The 13,515-nt window shown below is 57.6% G+C and overlaps 1 protein-coding gene across 1 annotated transcript; it reads left to right on the plus strand.

Annotated features, from left to right (window-relative positions):
* Nucleotides 1-10,079: 10,079 nt before the first annotated feature.
* On the plus strand, nucleotides 10,080-10,580 carry NGA_2038000 (uncharacterized protein; the record flags this gene model as incomplete). The annotated part of the gene is made up of 1 exon (XM_005855736.1): nucleotides 10,080-10,580. A coding segment is annotated over one exon (501 nt), but the record flags the coding sequence as incomplete, so codon positions are not given.
* Nucleotides 10,581-13,515: the final 2,935 nt, after the last annotated feature.

Genomic DNA, 13,515 nt, shown 5'->3' on the forward strand with positions numbered 1-13,515 from the left:
CGAGCCGGTACATTCCCGACCCCCCATTCAATGGGGAAGAGGGGAGAGAGACGAGCGAAGAAGGGGCAAAAAGCCAAGACGAAAGGCTCTTTGATCCGAGTAAGAGCCTGCTTTCCATGTGGGAGGGGCTACGTCAGGGCCTGTTCGGGGAAGGGGACCACGTCATATCGGGGCTTTACGTGAGGGGCTTTCAGAGTTGGCAGGGAGCCTGCGGGCAGCCCAAAAACGGCCGGCGGCGGCCGGAGGAATGGATGCTCTTGCAAGAAGTCGGCGCGTTGCAGATGCCAGAGATTCCCATTAACGAGATGGGCGCCTACAGTGAGAGGTTGCTGCAGATGGAGGTGTTCAGAGACCCGCTGGACGAGTACGACCCAGACGATGACACCCCCGAGGCCTGGAAGCAGCGCAAACTCGCCGTAAACTTTGGCAATCCCTTTCGACGACCGCGACAGCACCATGTACCCCATGTGGAAGCTCAGCAGGCAGGAGACGGGAAGGACGATGTTGGGCGTTTGCCCTCTGCCGAGGCGGACAATGAGGCGGAGGTCCTGGGTCCGCACTCCTCGCTAGGGGAGGACCTGCCGGAAAAATGGGGAAAGGGTGATGAAGCCTTTGTGTACGGCAGCGACGCATGGCCGGGCGGGGTCCAAAGGAGGGCGGAGGGGGAGGACGGGTCGGCTTTACTAGCACCAAGCACTGCCGAGCAGCCTCATCGAAAGCGACGGCGTCTGAACGAGCTGCCCCCCTTGCCAACAGGTCGCCCGGTCCCCAAGCGGCATCGGTCGAGAATGGACAGGAAGACGACACCGAGGGCGGCGCCGCCCGCGAGGAGCGTGGGCACGGTGCCTACCGCCATGTCCTCCCCGCCTCTGTCGCCTCTGCCAGGTCCTCTGGCACCTCTCACGCCGGAGGAGAATGACCATTGGAGTGACAGAGTGGCTGAAGAGGGGATTTCAGAGACGAGGAGGAAAGAAGACCCTGTCGCCGTAGACACAGGGGGAAGCTTGGTTGGGCCTGGCGCGGGTGTCGCCGCCTCCGAGGCTGTAACTTCTCTTGAGAGGAACAGCAGCAACGCGCCCCACAAGATCACTCTACCGGGAGCTAGCACGATTGATCCGACAGTGTCAAATGTTAGAGGGCCAGACGCACCGCACTTAACCTCCCATCCACCTTCGCAACACGCAGCTATAGGAGGTGCTCCCAAGAGGTCTATCGAGGAAATGCTCAAAGACAGAGAACTGGTGACACCCAACGCAGAGGGGTGGATGTTGGCGTGGTCCAAGCGCGAAAAACGCCTCTACTATTTTAATATTAAGACAAATGTGGCAGTATGGACTGCCCCCCCAGGCTTACCGGCCATAAACGAGGACACGTAAAATGAGCTCGAAATCACGCCAGCGGTCGATCAAAAGCAATATGCAAGGCCCGTTTGTGGCTCCAAAGTGAATTTTCTGCATAGGCTGATGCCTAGCTATGTCATGGTGACAATATACGACGAGATGATTCTCTCCGGCAATGAGACGTTTTCTACGGCTCATGTATCAGCCGCCGGTTGCACTAGATAGGAAATCGTCGTTGATTAGATCTTGGTTGCCCGATGCTTCCCTAGAAAAAGGTCAAAGATTCTTCCCTTCCCTATATAGGCTTTGTTTCTTATAATATACGAGATAGCTGCTGACTTGTCACTGTTGTGGCGTGTAGTGCCCTCAGTCCCCGCCCATGGCGCTCCGCGGGCAGGCCATCTCCTCTTAGCATATTCCCGCTGTTGCAAACTTCATGTACGACATGATACGAGCAGGTTGCTCGCACAAAAGCCAGAGACCCAAAGCCATGTTCCTTTCAATCACATGTCTACGATGAGGCTCTCTATTCTTTCGTCAATTTTTGCGTTACCTTGCTTTCACTGAGATTCATTCCTTCCTAACCGACCTCCTCGTGCCGCACAGGGAAAGAATGCAAATACTCTGTGTGCTTCTTGTCGGCATTTTAACCCTTTCTGGGCTCATAAACGCGAATCTTGGACCTCCTTACCTGTACGTGACCATGCACGGCGGAGAGGATAAGGGAGCGGTCAATCAGGTATATATCTACTCGCGCGCCGGCCACGCTCTAGGCGAAGCCCTCGAGGAAAAAACCGACCTCAACGAACTGCGGGGCATGGTGCTCTGGGGAGACTCAATGTTGTTGGCTAATGCCAATCGGAAAAACTCATTCGTGGCACAGTTTCAAGGGGCGTGTCTTGAAACTGAAAAAATGAAGCAGATGCGAGTCATCGTCCCGAAGGACACTCCCGGCATTGACCACCCATACGGCGTCACGACGGACAACTCTCGTTTCCTTTATGTCTCGACGCAGGGAACCAACGCTGTCTATCGATTCTACTTGACGACGGGAGAATCTGGGCCAATAGCGCCGGCGTTGGCTGCACAGGGCGCCAAGCAAGACGATTTTCCGGGGCTCTTTGCACAGTTCGACCCCGAGTCCGACGGCACGCGAGGCATAACATGGCACCCTGGGCGAAAGTTGTTGTTTGTTGCCAACAAGGATATTGGCGTAGTCGCTTTAAATGAGGACGGATACGTGAAAGGAATTTTAGACGCAGATGAACCAATCGCGGTGTCATACTGCCCTGCACGAGACTCGATCTTTGTCTCGAGCAAGGGGGACGACTCTGTTAGCGAATGGAATCCTCACTCTCTGAAGCGAATGAAAAAATGGACCAGCCACCTTTTAGCGCACCCGGCAGGTCTAGCCTGCTTCGAGGGGAGCGTCTTCGTGGTCTCGCAGGATGAAGGCACCATTCTGGAGATTGACCTGGAGGGGGGCAAGGTCCGTGTGCTTGTGGAAGATTTGCCTGACAAGGGTGAGCAAATCATTCTCTCTCATGCCCAGTCGTGCTAAGGAGAAGGGGGCCTTGCGAGATGGACAATTGTGCATATGAGGTCAAATGCTTTCGAAATAAAAAGGGAATTCCGGCATGTGAGAAACACATACACCAATACGCACACACGTAAGCTCAAATAAAAGATTTGCAAGACACGGACAAGGACTCTTACTTTCACATTCGTCTTTTGGGAGCACCATGCTCCTTTCTTTCCCGCGCTTCCGTTCATCTCAACCTAGAGGTGAGACGATCACATGCTGAGTATGATAGCTCGGGTGTGCGTGAAGCGCAAGATGAATTGCGAAGCCCCCCGGTTTCTGCTGGTAGTACTCTTTTGTCATGAAGGATCTCGTAAATCAGAGGCTCCCCACCAGAAAACGCTGGATGGGGCTACTTCGGTCGTTCTCCACAGTCGCGCACGGCCCCAAAACCTTTCTGTGCCGTCCTTGCTCCTAACAGGCATCCCCTTCTGCAGGAATCAGCAAGTCCCCTCCTTCTAGTATCTACCAGTTTCCCACAGCTACAGGTATTTCAATGGCGGGTTCGCGCGCACCTCCAGGCCCCCCGCGGGCACGACCTGATAGAAAGCGAGCACTGCCCAAAGCAAGCCCAACGCGGACCCCGTCACTGCGTCCGCCGTGGTGTGGAAGTAGTCGTGCACTCGTGTGCCGGCGACAAACATAGCAAGATACACGGGACCGAGGGCCAGTATGACCAAACATGCGCGGAGCTGCCGTTGCAGAGGCCCTGCAAACTGCCTCAGGTCCCTGAGCAAGACGAGCGACAAGAAGGCGCCCGATGCCATGGACATGGACGAGTGCCCCGACGGCCAGGCTTTCCACGCACTCTCCGCGTAATGAATGGCTGCAGACGAGTCGGGGGAGAGAGAGGCAAAGAGCCTGAGGGCAAAATGGTTCGGACGCGGCTGCGAGGTCAACATCTTGAGGCTGTTGGTGGTGGCTCTGGTCAGTGCGAGGCTGAAAAAGAGACCGATGAGGACGTCTCGCAAGCAAAAGGTAGCCGAGTAGCCAAAAGGGAGGCCGGAAAGAGGACGAAGAGCACTCTTATCTTCCGAGGAGAACATAGGATCGGCCGATGAGGCTGGCACGGAGCAAAGGTACCACTTTAGTAAGAGATGTCGCAGCACCAGCAATATCAGGGGCAATCCCACCGTTATCCATATCAAATCGTCGTGAGAGACCGTCTGAAAAGGTTTCGCGCCCGTGGTCATGAACTCGCAGCAGGGGTCGGCAAGCGCCGATTCAGGGCTTGTCGCGCAGAACTCCAGGGTGACGGGCGGGCACTCCAAAGTCCCTTCTCGGAACCGGACGGGATAAGAGAAGGCAGTGGCGTTGCCTAGCACTACCACGGCCCCTCCTGGCAGCACTTGGGTGACAAGCGGAATGTATTGTCGATGGTTCTTCACGCCACTCCCAAAGCCCTCCTTGGCCAAGATGACGATGACAGACAAGAGGATGATCTCCAGCCACCTGTACCGCTCCAAGGACGTCCGCAGCGCCGGAGGGACCCATTGACAACCCTCGTCGCGCCCGTTGCCGTCCACGTCCTCCGCGAGCCGGTACATTCCCGACCCCCCATTCTCCCGACCCGCCATCTCCTCGTTTCCCACCGTGCCCCCGGCCGGGACGACGCCGGCCTCCGGATCTCCTCGACAGACAGGCATGTGTGAGCTCATCCCTCCACGAGCCCCCTATTCCTGCCCCCTGCCTTTGTGGCTGCCCTGTTTCATGGGAAGCGGGGGGAAGAAAAAGTAGTGAGAAAGCGAGGGCAGGGGGTTCGCGGGGTACGCCCGGATTGAAGCAATTTCTTCTCATCTTCTCAATTGCGGGAATCGACCTTTCAACGAGGTGGTCCTCCACTACATCATCTATGTACACTATTATCGACAAAGTCGCTAGCAGGTATCACCGCTCGGCGTAGGCCAAGGACCGTCCATGCTGACACAAAGTGGCCCGCCAAGGTGCATATTCTTTCGAAAACTTGCACAGCCTGCGTCGGCCTGTCAAACGTGACCTACGCTCTATCGCCCTGCTCTTTTCCGTCTTTCTCTTCAAATCTCTAGCCCCACCTCTCCCCTCTGCTCCCCCTCCTTCCCTCCCCCTCCGCCATTTCGTCAGCTCCCCCGTCCTCCGTTCTCCCTCCCCCTTCATTCTCTCTTCAGCCCCTCCCCGGCCAATGCCCACGCTCTCCTCTTCCTGCCTCCAACGTCAAACCAATTCCTGAGCGTCCCTCGCGCCAGGTCCCTCCAGGCGTAGACGACGTAGTTTTCCCCGAATTCCTGACAGGTCTCCAGCAAGGCCCCTTCCAAGAGCGGCAAGCGCGACTCGTCCACCGCCGGGAGCAAGTGATGCAAGCGGTGGTGGTTGTAGGGAAAGAGGACAAGCTTTGCCAGGAGAGGAAGGTGGGAGATGGCGTAGTCCTGGGTGGCTCGGAGGGCGTGGAGGCCGAAGTCGACGGGGCGCGGTAAGGGGGCCTTCCCGTCCCTCCAGGCGTGCTCCGAGTGGTGGAGGGGCAGAGCTTGGAGCCCCAGCAACACAGAGGCGACCACGTGCATCGTCAGCCAGCGCCACCAGCCCGCCCATGCACCGCTGCGCCCGAAGAGCATGAGCAATACCAGCTCTGCCCCCGGGAGGAGGTGCTCGGGCCGCCAGGGCTGGATGCGGCGGAGAACTATGTTGATCAGGCGCGCGAGAAGTTCGAACGGGCCCAGGATACAGAGCACGCTCCAGAAATAGAAGGGCAGGTAGGCGTTATTGGCGGGGCCGGCGTAGAGGCTGTAGATGAAGGGCTCGATGGCGGCGACCTCGAAGTCCGCCTGAGTGCCCGGGTAGTGGTGGTGGGAGAGGCAGTGGGAGATAGTCCACTCGTGGCTGGAGAAGAGGGAGAGGTCGAGCAGCCACCGCCACCAGGTGGGCGCCGTGTGCATCCCATTGTGGCCTATTCCGGCCAAGGCGTTGAGGAGGATGCCGGCAACGACAGCGGGCACAGACCCGGACCTCGCCGAGCAGCACCAGACCAAGGCAGACAGCCACGCAAGCAAGAGAGCCCATGTCAGCGCGCGCATCTCCATGGTAGGACCTCGTGCACCGCGTTTGCTCTTGTTCTTGCTATTTTCCTCCGCGGTACGCAAGGCGCCGAGTGCCCGCCTCTTGAAAGACCTGTAGAAGCCCGAGTCGAGGAAGGAGAAGTCGGCCTCTACAGGCGAGGACCCGTCTGCACCCTTGTTAGATTGAGGGGCCACAGAGGCTTCGGGTGAAAGAAGGGGCTGTCGAAGCGCAGAGGCAGGCGGTGGGGTGTTGGGGCAGTCTCGGACGTAGAACTGTCCGAGGACTGCTCGCGTCTTGGCGTCGTCTACATGGTGGCTCTCAAAGAGCGGGGTCACGTCCATGCCCTGGGTGAGTTCCAACCAGTGCCGGCCACCGGGATGAGAGGCGAGGTAGGGCGCTAAGTCGTAGACTTTGCCATGCACGACCCATTCGTGAGCCGAGTGCCCGAATCGCTCGCGCTGCGCCTCCCCCATCTCCTTCATCCAGGCACGCCGGCAAGAGAACAAAGCATTTCGAGACGGCAATGCGCGGTCCATTTGGTATAGCGGGATTTTGCAGAGCTAGCAGTCCTGGCGAAAAATATGCCTTTGGTTTGACGTTCCCACTGCTGCACGGCTGTATGCGCAGGTCCTTGTTGACGTGTGAGGGCAAGTGAGAGGAATCTGTTGGCTGTTTTCCACCCTCCAGGCCAGGTCGCCCACTTGGACCACCAAAATATCTACGACGAGAAGAGCATGAATAAGTCCAAGTGCTGAGAAGGACATATGACATTGGCGGTGGGCAATGCTCGTCGCTTCCACTCAGCCTTCAATACCACCCCTTCCGGTCTTTTTCTTGCTTTTTCATGTTCCAGTCGCCGCCAGTCGGCCCACGTGACTGCCCGTGTAACCCCCGCTTTCCACGCGAACCCTGCGTCAGCGTCTCCTGGTCACGTTTCATGCGCCTCTCGCACGCATTTCCGCGTCCACAGGTCTACATCACAAACTATCGGTCGTCTAGCGATCGTGTATTTCGCAGGTTCCGCAACATGGCGCCACCTTGCGCGGGCCTCCTTTTCTCGTCAGCGGCACGTCGAAGCATATATGGCCTCCGGAATGCTGTTGTCACGGCTTTTTTCGATACCCGCACCCTGTCATCGTCCGCACACAGCAAGCCTCCACCCTCTCCAGAGCTTACTCCGGCGCAGGTATTTTTGGAGGGGATTGTTCGCGGACACCAGTAGCTTTGATCCCAAGACTGGATGAAGAAGCCAGACCTCAAAAATAGTGTGGTGTATGTTGACACAACATCGGATAAATGATGTCTACACCTCATATTTCATCTTTTCGGGGATGCTGCGGTCAAAGACCTCACAAACGAGCATGCACACAACAACCTGCAAACAGTCGCCTGATGGATCTAATTCAATTCGTCTGAGCAGCGACAGCTCACGCTCTCCATATCACACACCCTACAGGTCCGTCGCATAGGAGAACGCACCAAAGCCCAACTTGACGATCATCTGCGCCTTAAAACACAGGTCCCCGAGTCCAGCCTCGACCCGACTGCCCCTCCCGGTCCCGTCGACACGGATCTCATCCGCCGAAAGCGCCTTCTGTACCGGAGCAAGCAACGGGGATGGCTGGAAGTGGACCTGCTCCTCGGAAGTTGGGCGGCTGAGAACGTGATGAGTCTGAGCGGGCCGGAACTCGATGAATACGAGAAAATCTTGAACATGGAAACCATCGACATATTCAACTTGGTCAATGGGGCGCTGGCCCCCCCCCCCGCCTTGAAGGGGTCAAAAATTCTGTCTCGGTTGCAGGAGTATGCGAATTCTTCCCCATTCGGGAACGCATCAACGCGAACATACGAGGCTGTGAAGGACCGAACAGGCTTGATCTAAGACCTTCCATCCTGCACCAGAACGCTCATTTCGCAAGGCCCCTCGCTTGGGGTAACGAGAGCATGCGAAAAGAAAATAGCGAGTAATACTGAGCTAGAAATATGTTGTTTTCATTTTCTTTAAGATGCTCCTCTGCGCCAATCGGTCTGTGAACATGCCCCCCCCCTTCACCCATAAATCATCACCTTGCTAGCTCGGCGGGAGTGCGCGACGGAGAGAATATGAGCAGTGAGGACCAAAAAGCCGCTGAGGCCCAGGACAGCACGAACAGCATGCAGTTGGCCCCACAGCCGGAGAAGGTGCTTGGTGGATGGCAGACCTGAGCAGGACCAAGAGCCCAGGCAGAAGGTGACGCGTCTAGAAACAGGGTCGGCCTCCTCTACCTCTTCCTCCTCCACTTTTGTCTCTTCTTCGCGATCCGACGTCCCGCGGGTCTCTTGTTCCAACTCTGCCATCTCCGCACGCTTTCCAAGCTCTTTGTTGATCGGCATGAGGCAGAGGAGAGTGAAAGGCACGTTCATGGCCACGAGCCCCCCACCCCATGCCCAGGCCGCAGCCTCCTTGAGCACAAAAGTGTTGCACATACCACCGACACCGGCCACAAGCGCATAAAAGACTTGAAGTGGAGCGGCCCGTTGATATGATTCGCGCCATTGCAAAACTGCGCTCTTGATGGCACTTTTTTTGATTGCCTTCCCTTTAGATTTCGGAACATCCAAACTGGATGCAGCAAGGGTTTTACGAGCAGGGTGCTCCACCAGAGAGATGTACAGAGCGGCGCCAGCAAAGAGGGCGGAGCTTGCGAAGGTAGCTGCTTCTAGTATGAAGCGCCCTCCTGCATCGCGGTCTTTGAATGTCGGCCAACGCATGCAAGAACCTGGCTTAGGAGAGAGAGGTAAGTGGAAGGTTGAAGCTCAGCCCTCCATTGATCCTGACAATGCGTGCACATGTCCTCACGTAATCTTATAATACAAAGAGTGTTCTGACTGCCCCTGCATGCAGGCCAAGGGAAACAGAACAGCGCTGGGAAGGTCAACACGGGCAGCAGGAACAGGCTTGAGCGATGACGTACCCCTTTAGCCGGAGAGGACTGCTCGGATTCAGCGACCAGGCCCTCGACGTGCTTAGTCTTCACTCGTATGTATTCACTCGTATTGCTCCCCTGCCTGGCCCAACGCGTCAGGGGCGCGTGTGTGTTCGTGGTGAGATGTAAGGAGATCAGTCCATTCCAACAGGTCCCTTCCGTATTCCGGCCCTGGACTGCTTTTCACCTCAGGGTTTCATTTCCTTTTCCTCACAGCCTCCTGCCCCCACTGAGGCCACAATGGTGAAGCTGAATCGCATGGTGTTAACTCAAGGATTTGGCTTCATTCTTCTGCCAGTACTTGCGGTTGCTCTGACAAAAATATATGGCGCGAGCCCTGAGGAGACAGAGAAACAGCTCGTAAGTGCAGAGATGGCAGGCAAGCGGAGGTGTGTGACGCGCTTATCCACACCACGATGGAAGACGATAGCTGCGATAGTTTTACTTTAGCTGGCTGCCTGCCATGGAAGTGTCTCTGTGTAGCCGCCAGCTCAATCGCGGCTCGACATCACGTAGGCTTCTCTGACCAAACAACGATGCATGGCTGATGCCTGCGCGCTTCCCCACCCCGCAGGAGCGGATGGCCGTGGAGGAGCAACACAGGAGCCGGAGCGCGGGGAAAGGCGGGGATTCAGACGTGCAGGTCATGCATGATTTCATTCGGAAGCAGGCTGTCAACCAACAAGCCGACTATAGCGTGAGTAAGGGCAGGAGGGGGAGACACCGCTTTTGCCTCGTCCTAGGCGAGGCGGAGATCTTCGTGACCGAGTCATTTTTCCAGTCGCTTCCTCTGCCGATGAGCCTCTGAGTCCCTCTGCTTTCTTACCGTATTTCTGTGTCAATCGCCCGCTTTCCGCACCCATCCCAGGCCATCTTGCAATCGGGGCGGGGGAAAGTGAAGAGACAGAGGGACATCGAGCCCTCGGCGTGAGGAGGGCGCCGACCAAGTGGCGGGGAACGAGGACGGGAGGTAGTGAGACGGGCGCTAATTTAAAAAAAAAGATTGTACATGGTGTCAAGGGGAATCAAAAGCTGGGAGGGCCGTACACGCGGGCTTCTCGCGGTCTCTCTTGACTTTCTTACACGCCTGCTTCCCGCCTCACTTCTCTCTCGCTGACTAGCTGGTCGCCTGAGTCAGCTCCTGCTCGCCTCCCCCCCCCCCTTCATCGATTCCATTCCGCCTTTCACGCTCCCTTTCCTCCCTCTCCCTCCTCTCCCGCTCCTCCTCCTCGTCCCGCCTCCGGTCCTCCTCCTCGTCCTCCCTCCGCGCCTGTGCCAGACACGAATGCGCTCGCAGCCGCTCCAACGTCCACCTGGCTCCCGGGTCTTTCAAGAACAAACCCTCCAGCATCTCATGCAGCTCGGGCTCAACGCTTTGGCCGCCCCTGGCCTCCCCCTCTCCATTCTCCCCTCCCGCGGCCCCTCCCTCGCCGTCTTCCTCCACGGGGGGGATCTGAACTTCCTCTTCCTGGATGGCCGCGAAGAGGGGGGCGAGCCCAGCCTTCTGGAAGGGCAGGCGCCCGAAGAGGAAGCAGTACAGGCAAAGACCCGCCGCCCACACGTCCACCGGCCAGGGGAAGAAGCCCTCGCCCGAGCAGCACTCGGGCGCGAGGAAATTGTAGGTGCCGGAGGTGTCGAAGAGCTTCCCCCGGTCCCCGGCCCCCCCCTCCCCTCCCTCTCCTGTGTCCTTGATCCGCTGGGCACATCCGAAATCCGTTATCCGCAGCTTGGTCCCGTCTGTGAGGAGCAGATTTTCAGGCTGGGGGGTGCACGAGGGGGGAGGGAGGGGGGGAAGAAGGGAGGGAGGGAAGGGGCTTAGAATGTCCCGCAGGGCGGGCGAAAGGGAAAGGAGGGGAAATTGGAGGGAGAGAGGGCTGGGTCTGTAGCGGACCTTAATGTCGCGGTGGCAGATGCCTTTGCCGTGCAGATACTGGAGGCCGGCGACAAGGCCGAAGAAGAGCTTGCAGGCGGTGGGGGGTGGGAGGACACCGCCCGTGAGGGGGCTCCGGAAGCGCTTGGTCTTCTTGTCGTAGTCCATGGAGATCCCGCCCTCCAGGTACTGAGGCGCGGGGAGGAGGGAAACGGGGGATGAGGGGATCGGCGTGAGAGCTTCAGGGGCAGAAAAAGAGGAGGGAGGGGAGTGTTTGAAAAGGGAGGAGAGGCGGGGGCCTCCCGTACCTCCATGATCATGAAGATGCTGTCCTCCGAGGGGTCGTTGATGACCTCGAACAGTAACACCACATTCCGGTGGTACAGATGCCGCATGATTCGGATCTCGTTGCGCATCTGGCGGGGCAAGCACGTATGACGGTGGAGGGAAGAGTCAGCATCTCCCTCTAGGGAAGCGCGAGTTGCACCAGTCGCTCGCCTCTTTCTTTGACATTCTTCACTCACCATGTCTATCCCGGTCTTCACCTCCATGTGGCTTCCCCCCACCGACATCACGCTGGATTTGAAGCGCCGGAGTCGATGACGGCTCATGATCTTGATGGCATAGGTCTGGTAAGGGGGCGGACCTACTTCCCTTCGGGCACGTTTCACATTCCCAAAGGCGCCTGCGCCCAAGAAGCCGTCGACGGCGTATTCGTTCACCTTGATCGGGTCCGCCTCTGCTTGCCCCGGTGGATAAGTAAGAGCCGCCAGGTCCGTCATGTGGCAGTCCCAATCGTGCTCCTCCCCGTCCTCCTCCTCGTCCGTCTCACAGACATTTTCACCATCCACGTGCACCAAACCATCGGCATCCGCATGGGGACTGGCGGAGGTAGAATCATGGTGGTGGCCATTGCCGTTTCCTTCCCCCCCTGCGACTGCAGCCCCCAACTCCTCCTCGCTGCCCACATCGATGATGCGTAGCGGAGGCCCAAGCGAGATATGAAGGAAGCCAATGTCCAAAGTGAGGAACGCAAGATCATGCAAATCACGTTACACCGAATTTGTCTCACCTGAGGACTGAGAAACTGTGCTCCACTGCCCTCCCGGCCGTGTCCGTGGGAGGGACGGGCGGGCCCTCCGCTTGCGCCGACTGAGTGGCCGAATAAGCCGGAGGGGGGGGGCAAGGGGGCTCAAAGGACGGCGGTAAACAGCAGCAGAAGACCATACTATCCAACAGTCCTCGCCTGTGCCTGGCGCGGGTTCGGGGAGAGGAGATCCTATTAGCACTGAGAGCAAGATGAGCGAGAGGGGGGCCTCGCTCACACGCTTGCCAGTCCCGTTTCTTCGACCATATAAACGGGAAGGGGCAGCTCGTTTCAGACGTGCTCTACGGCAGATATACAAGCACGTGTACATGGCTTTAAACTATCTCTTTAATTACGACGATTCATGTACAGGAAGGCCGGTATTGTTTTCTGTGCTGTCGCATTTGCTGCGGTAAAGGTCCATTGGAGCTTCCTCCTCTCTGAGGAAGCACACAGGAAATCGGGAGCCGGAGTGTTGCGCTTCAAGATGATTGTAGAGGAGAATACCCTTGAGCAGCGGCGTGCGGGGTGAGCTATGATCGACGGTGGGCGGAGAATGCGAGGAAAAGCCATGTATGGGGAGGAGGTGTATCGAATTTCACATCCTCTCTCTTTCGTCCCAAATCAACAACCAGACTCAAGGCGGAGCTGCAGAACATTGAACGACAAATTTTCGACTTGGAGGGGAGTTATTTGGACGACACATTGACGACAGGCAATATCCTGCGGGGCTGGGATGCGGCGTTGACGAATGGGAGCACGAGGTAAGAAGAGGGTGGGATGGAGGGGCGGATTAAATTCTGGCAAGCCTGACGAATGGAAAGACCGGGGCACGTTTGATGCACACAGTCCTTTGTACGAGCTTGACCAACCATGTCACTCATGTTCATTTCCGTTTTGGGAAAACGTTCCAGTGCGGCCTCTGCTGTCAAGGGAAAACAACGCGCGAGAAAGCTCCAACGAGAGGTAATGCCACACCGGGAGGCCGGAGACGACGCCAGTTCCAGGCAATTTTAACGAATTGTAACCCACGCCTGCACAGGACCGCTTGTTCTCTCTCTCCTCCGTCACGTCACCGCCAATGGTGACTGTGAGGAGAGCCGTGACCGAGGAGGGAGATGAGGAGGAAGGTGATCAGGAGGAGAAAGAAGAGGAGGAGGAGGAAGAGGAAGAGGAAGAAGAGGGGGAAGAAGAGGAAGAGGGCCAGGAAGAGGAGGAGGAGGAAGAGGAGGAGGAAGAAGGGGAAGAAGAGGAGGAGGAGGGGGAAGGGAAGAAGAAGAAGAAGAAGAAGAGGAGGAGGAGGAGGAGGAGGAGGAGGAGGAGGAAGTGAGCCCAAAGCAGCGTAAAAGGCCGTCGACAACTTCGAGCAGGCGGAGCGCGAAGACAGGGGTCAGAGGCCGAGGCAGTGGTAGGGGCGGGGGCAGGCGACCACCTGGAGGGAGGGCTCAGAAGCGGTCGAGGCGACCCGCCAAGAGAAGCCCCAGCCCGAAGAAGAAAGCAGCGAGGCGCCGCCGGTGATAGGGCCTAGATGGGTGCAAGCCTGGAGTGCTGCGTGCCCCTGTGGCCAGGCGTTTCTATACATTGATTAAAACGCAAAGCAAATAAGTAAAAGGAATGTGTACGAAGAGAAGCTCTTC

Source organism: Nannochloropsis gaditana (genome assembly GCF_000240725.1).
Source record: "Nannochloropsis gaditana CCMP526 unplaced genomic scaffold scaffold120, whole genome shotgun sequence".
Classification (NCBI taxonomy): domain Eukaryota; class Eustigmatophyceae; order Eustigmatales; family Monodopsidaceae; genus Microchloropsis; species Microchloropsis gaditana.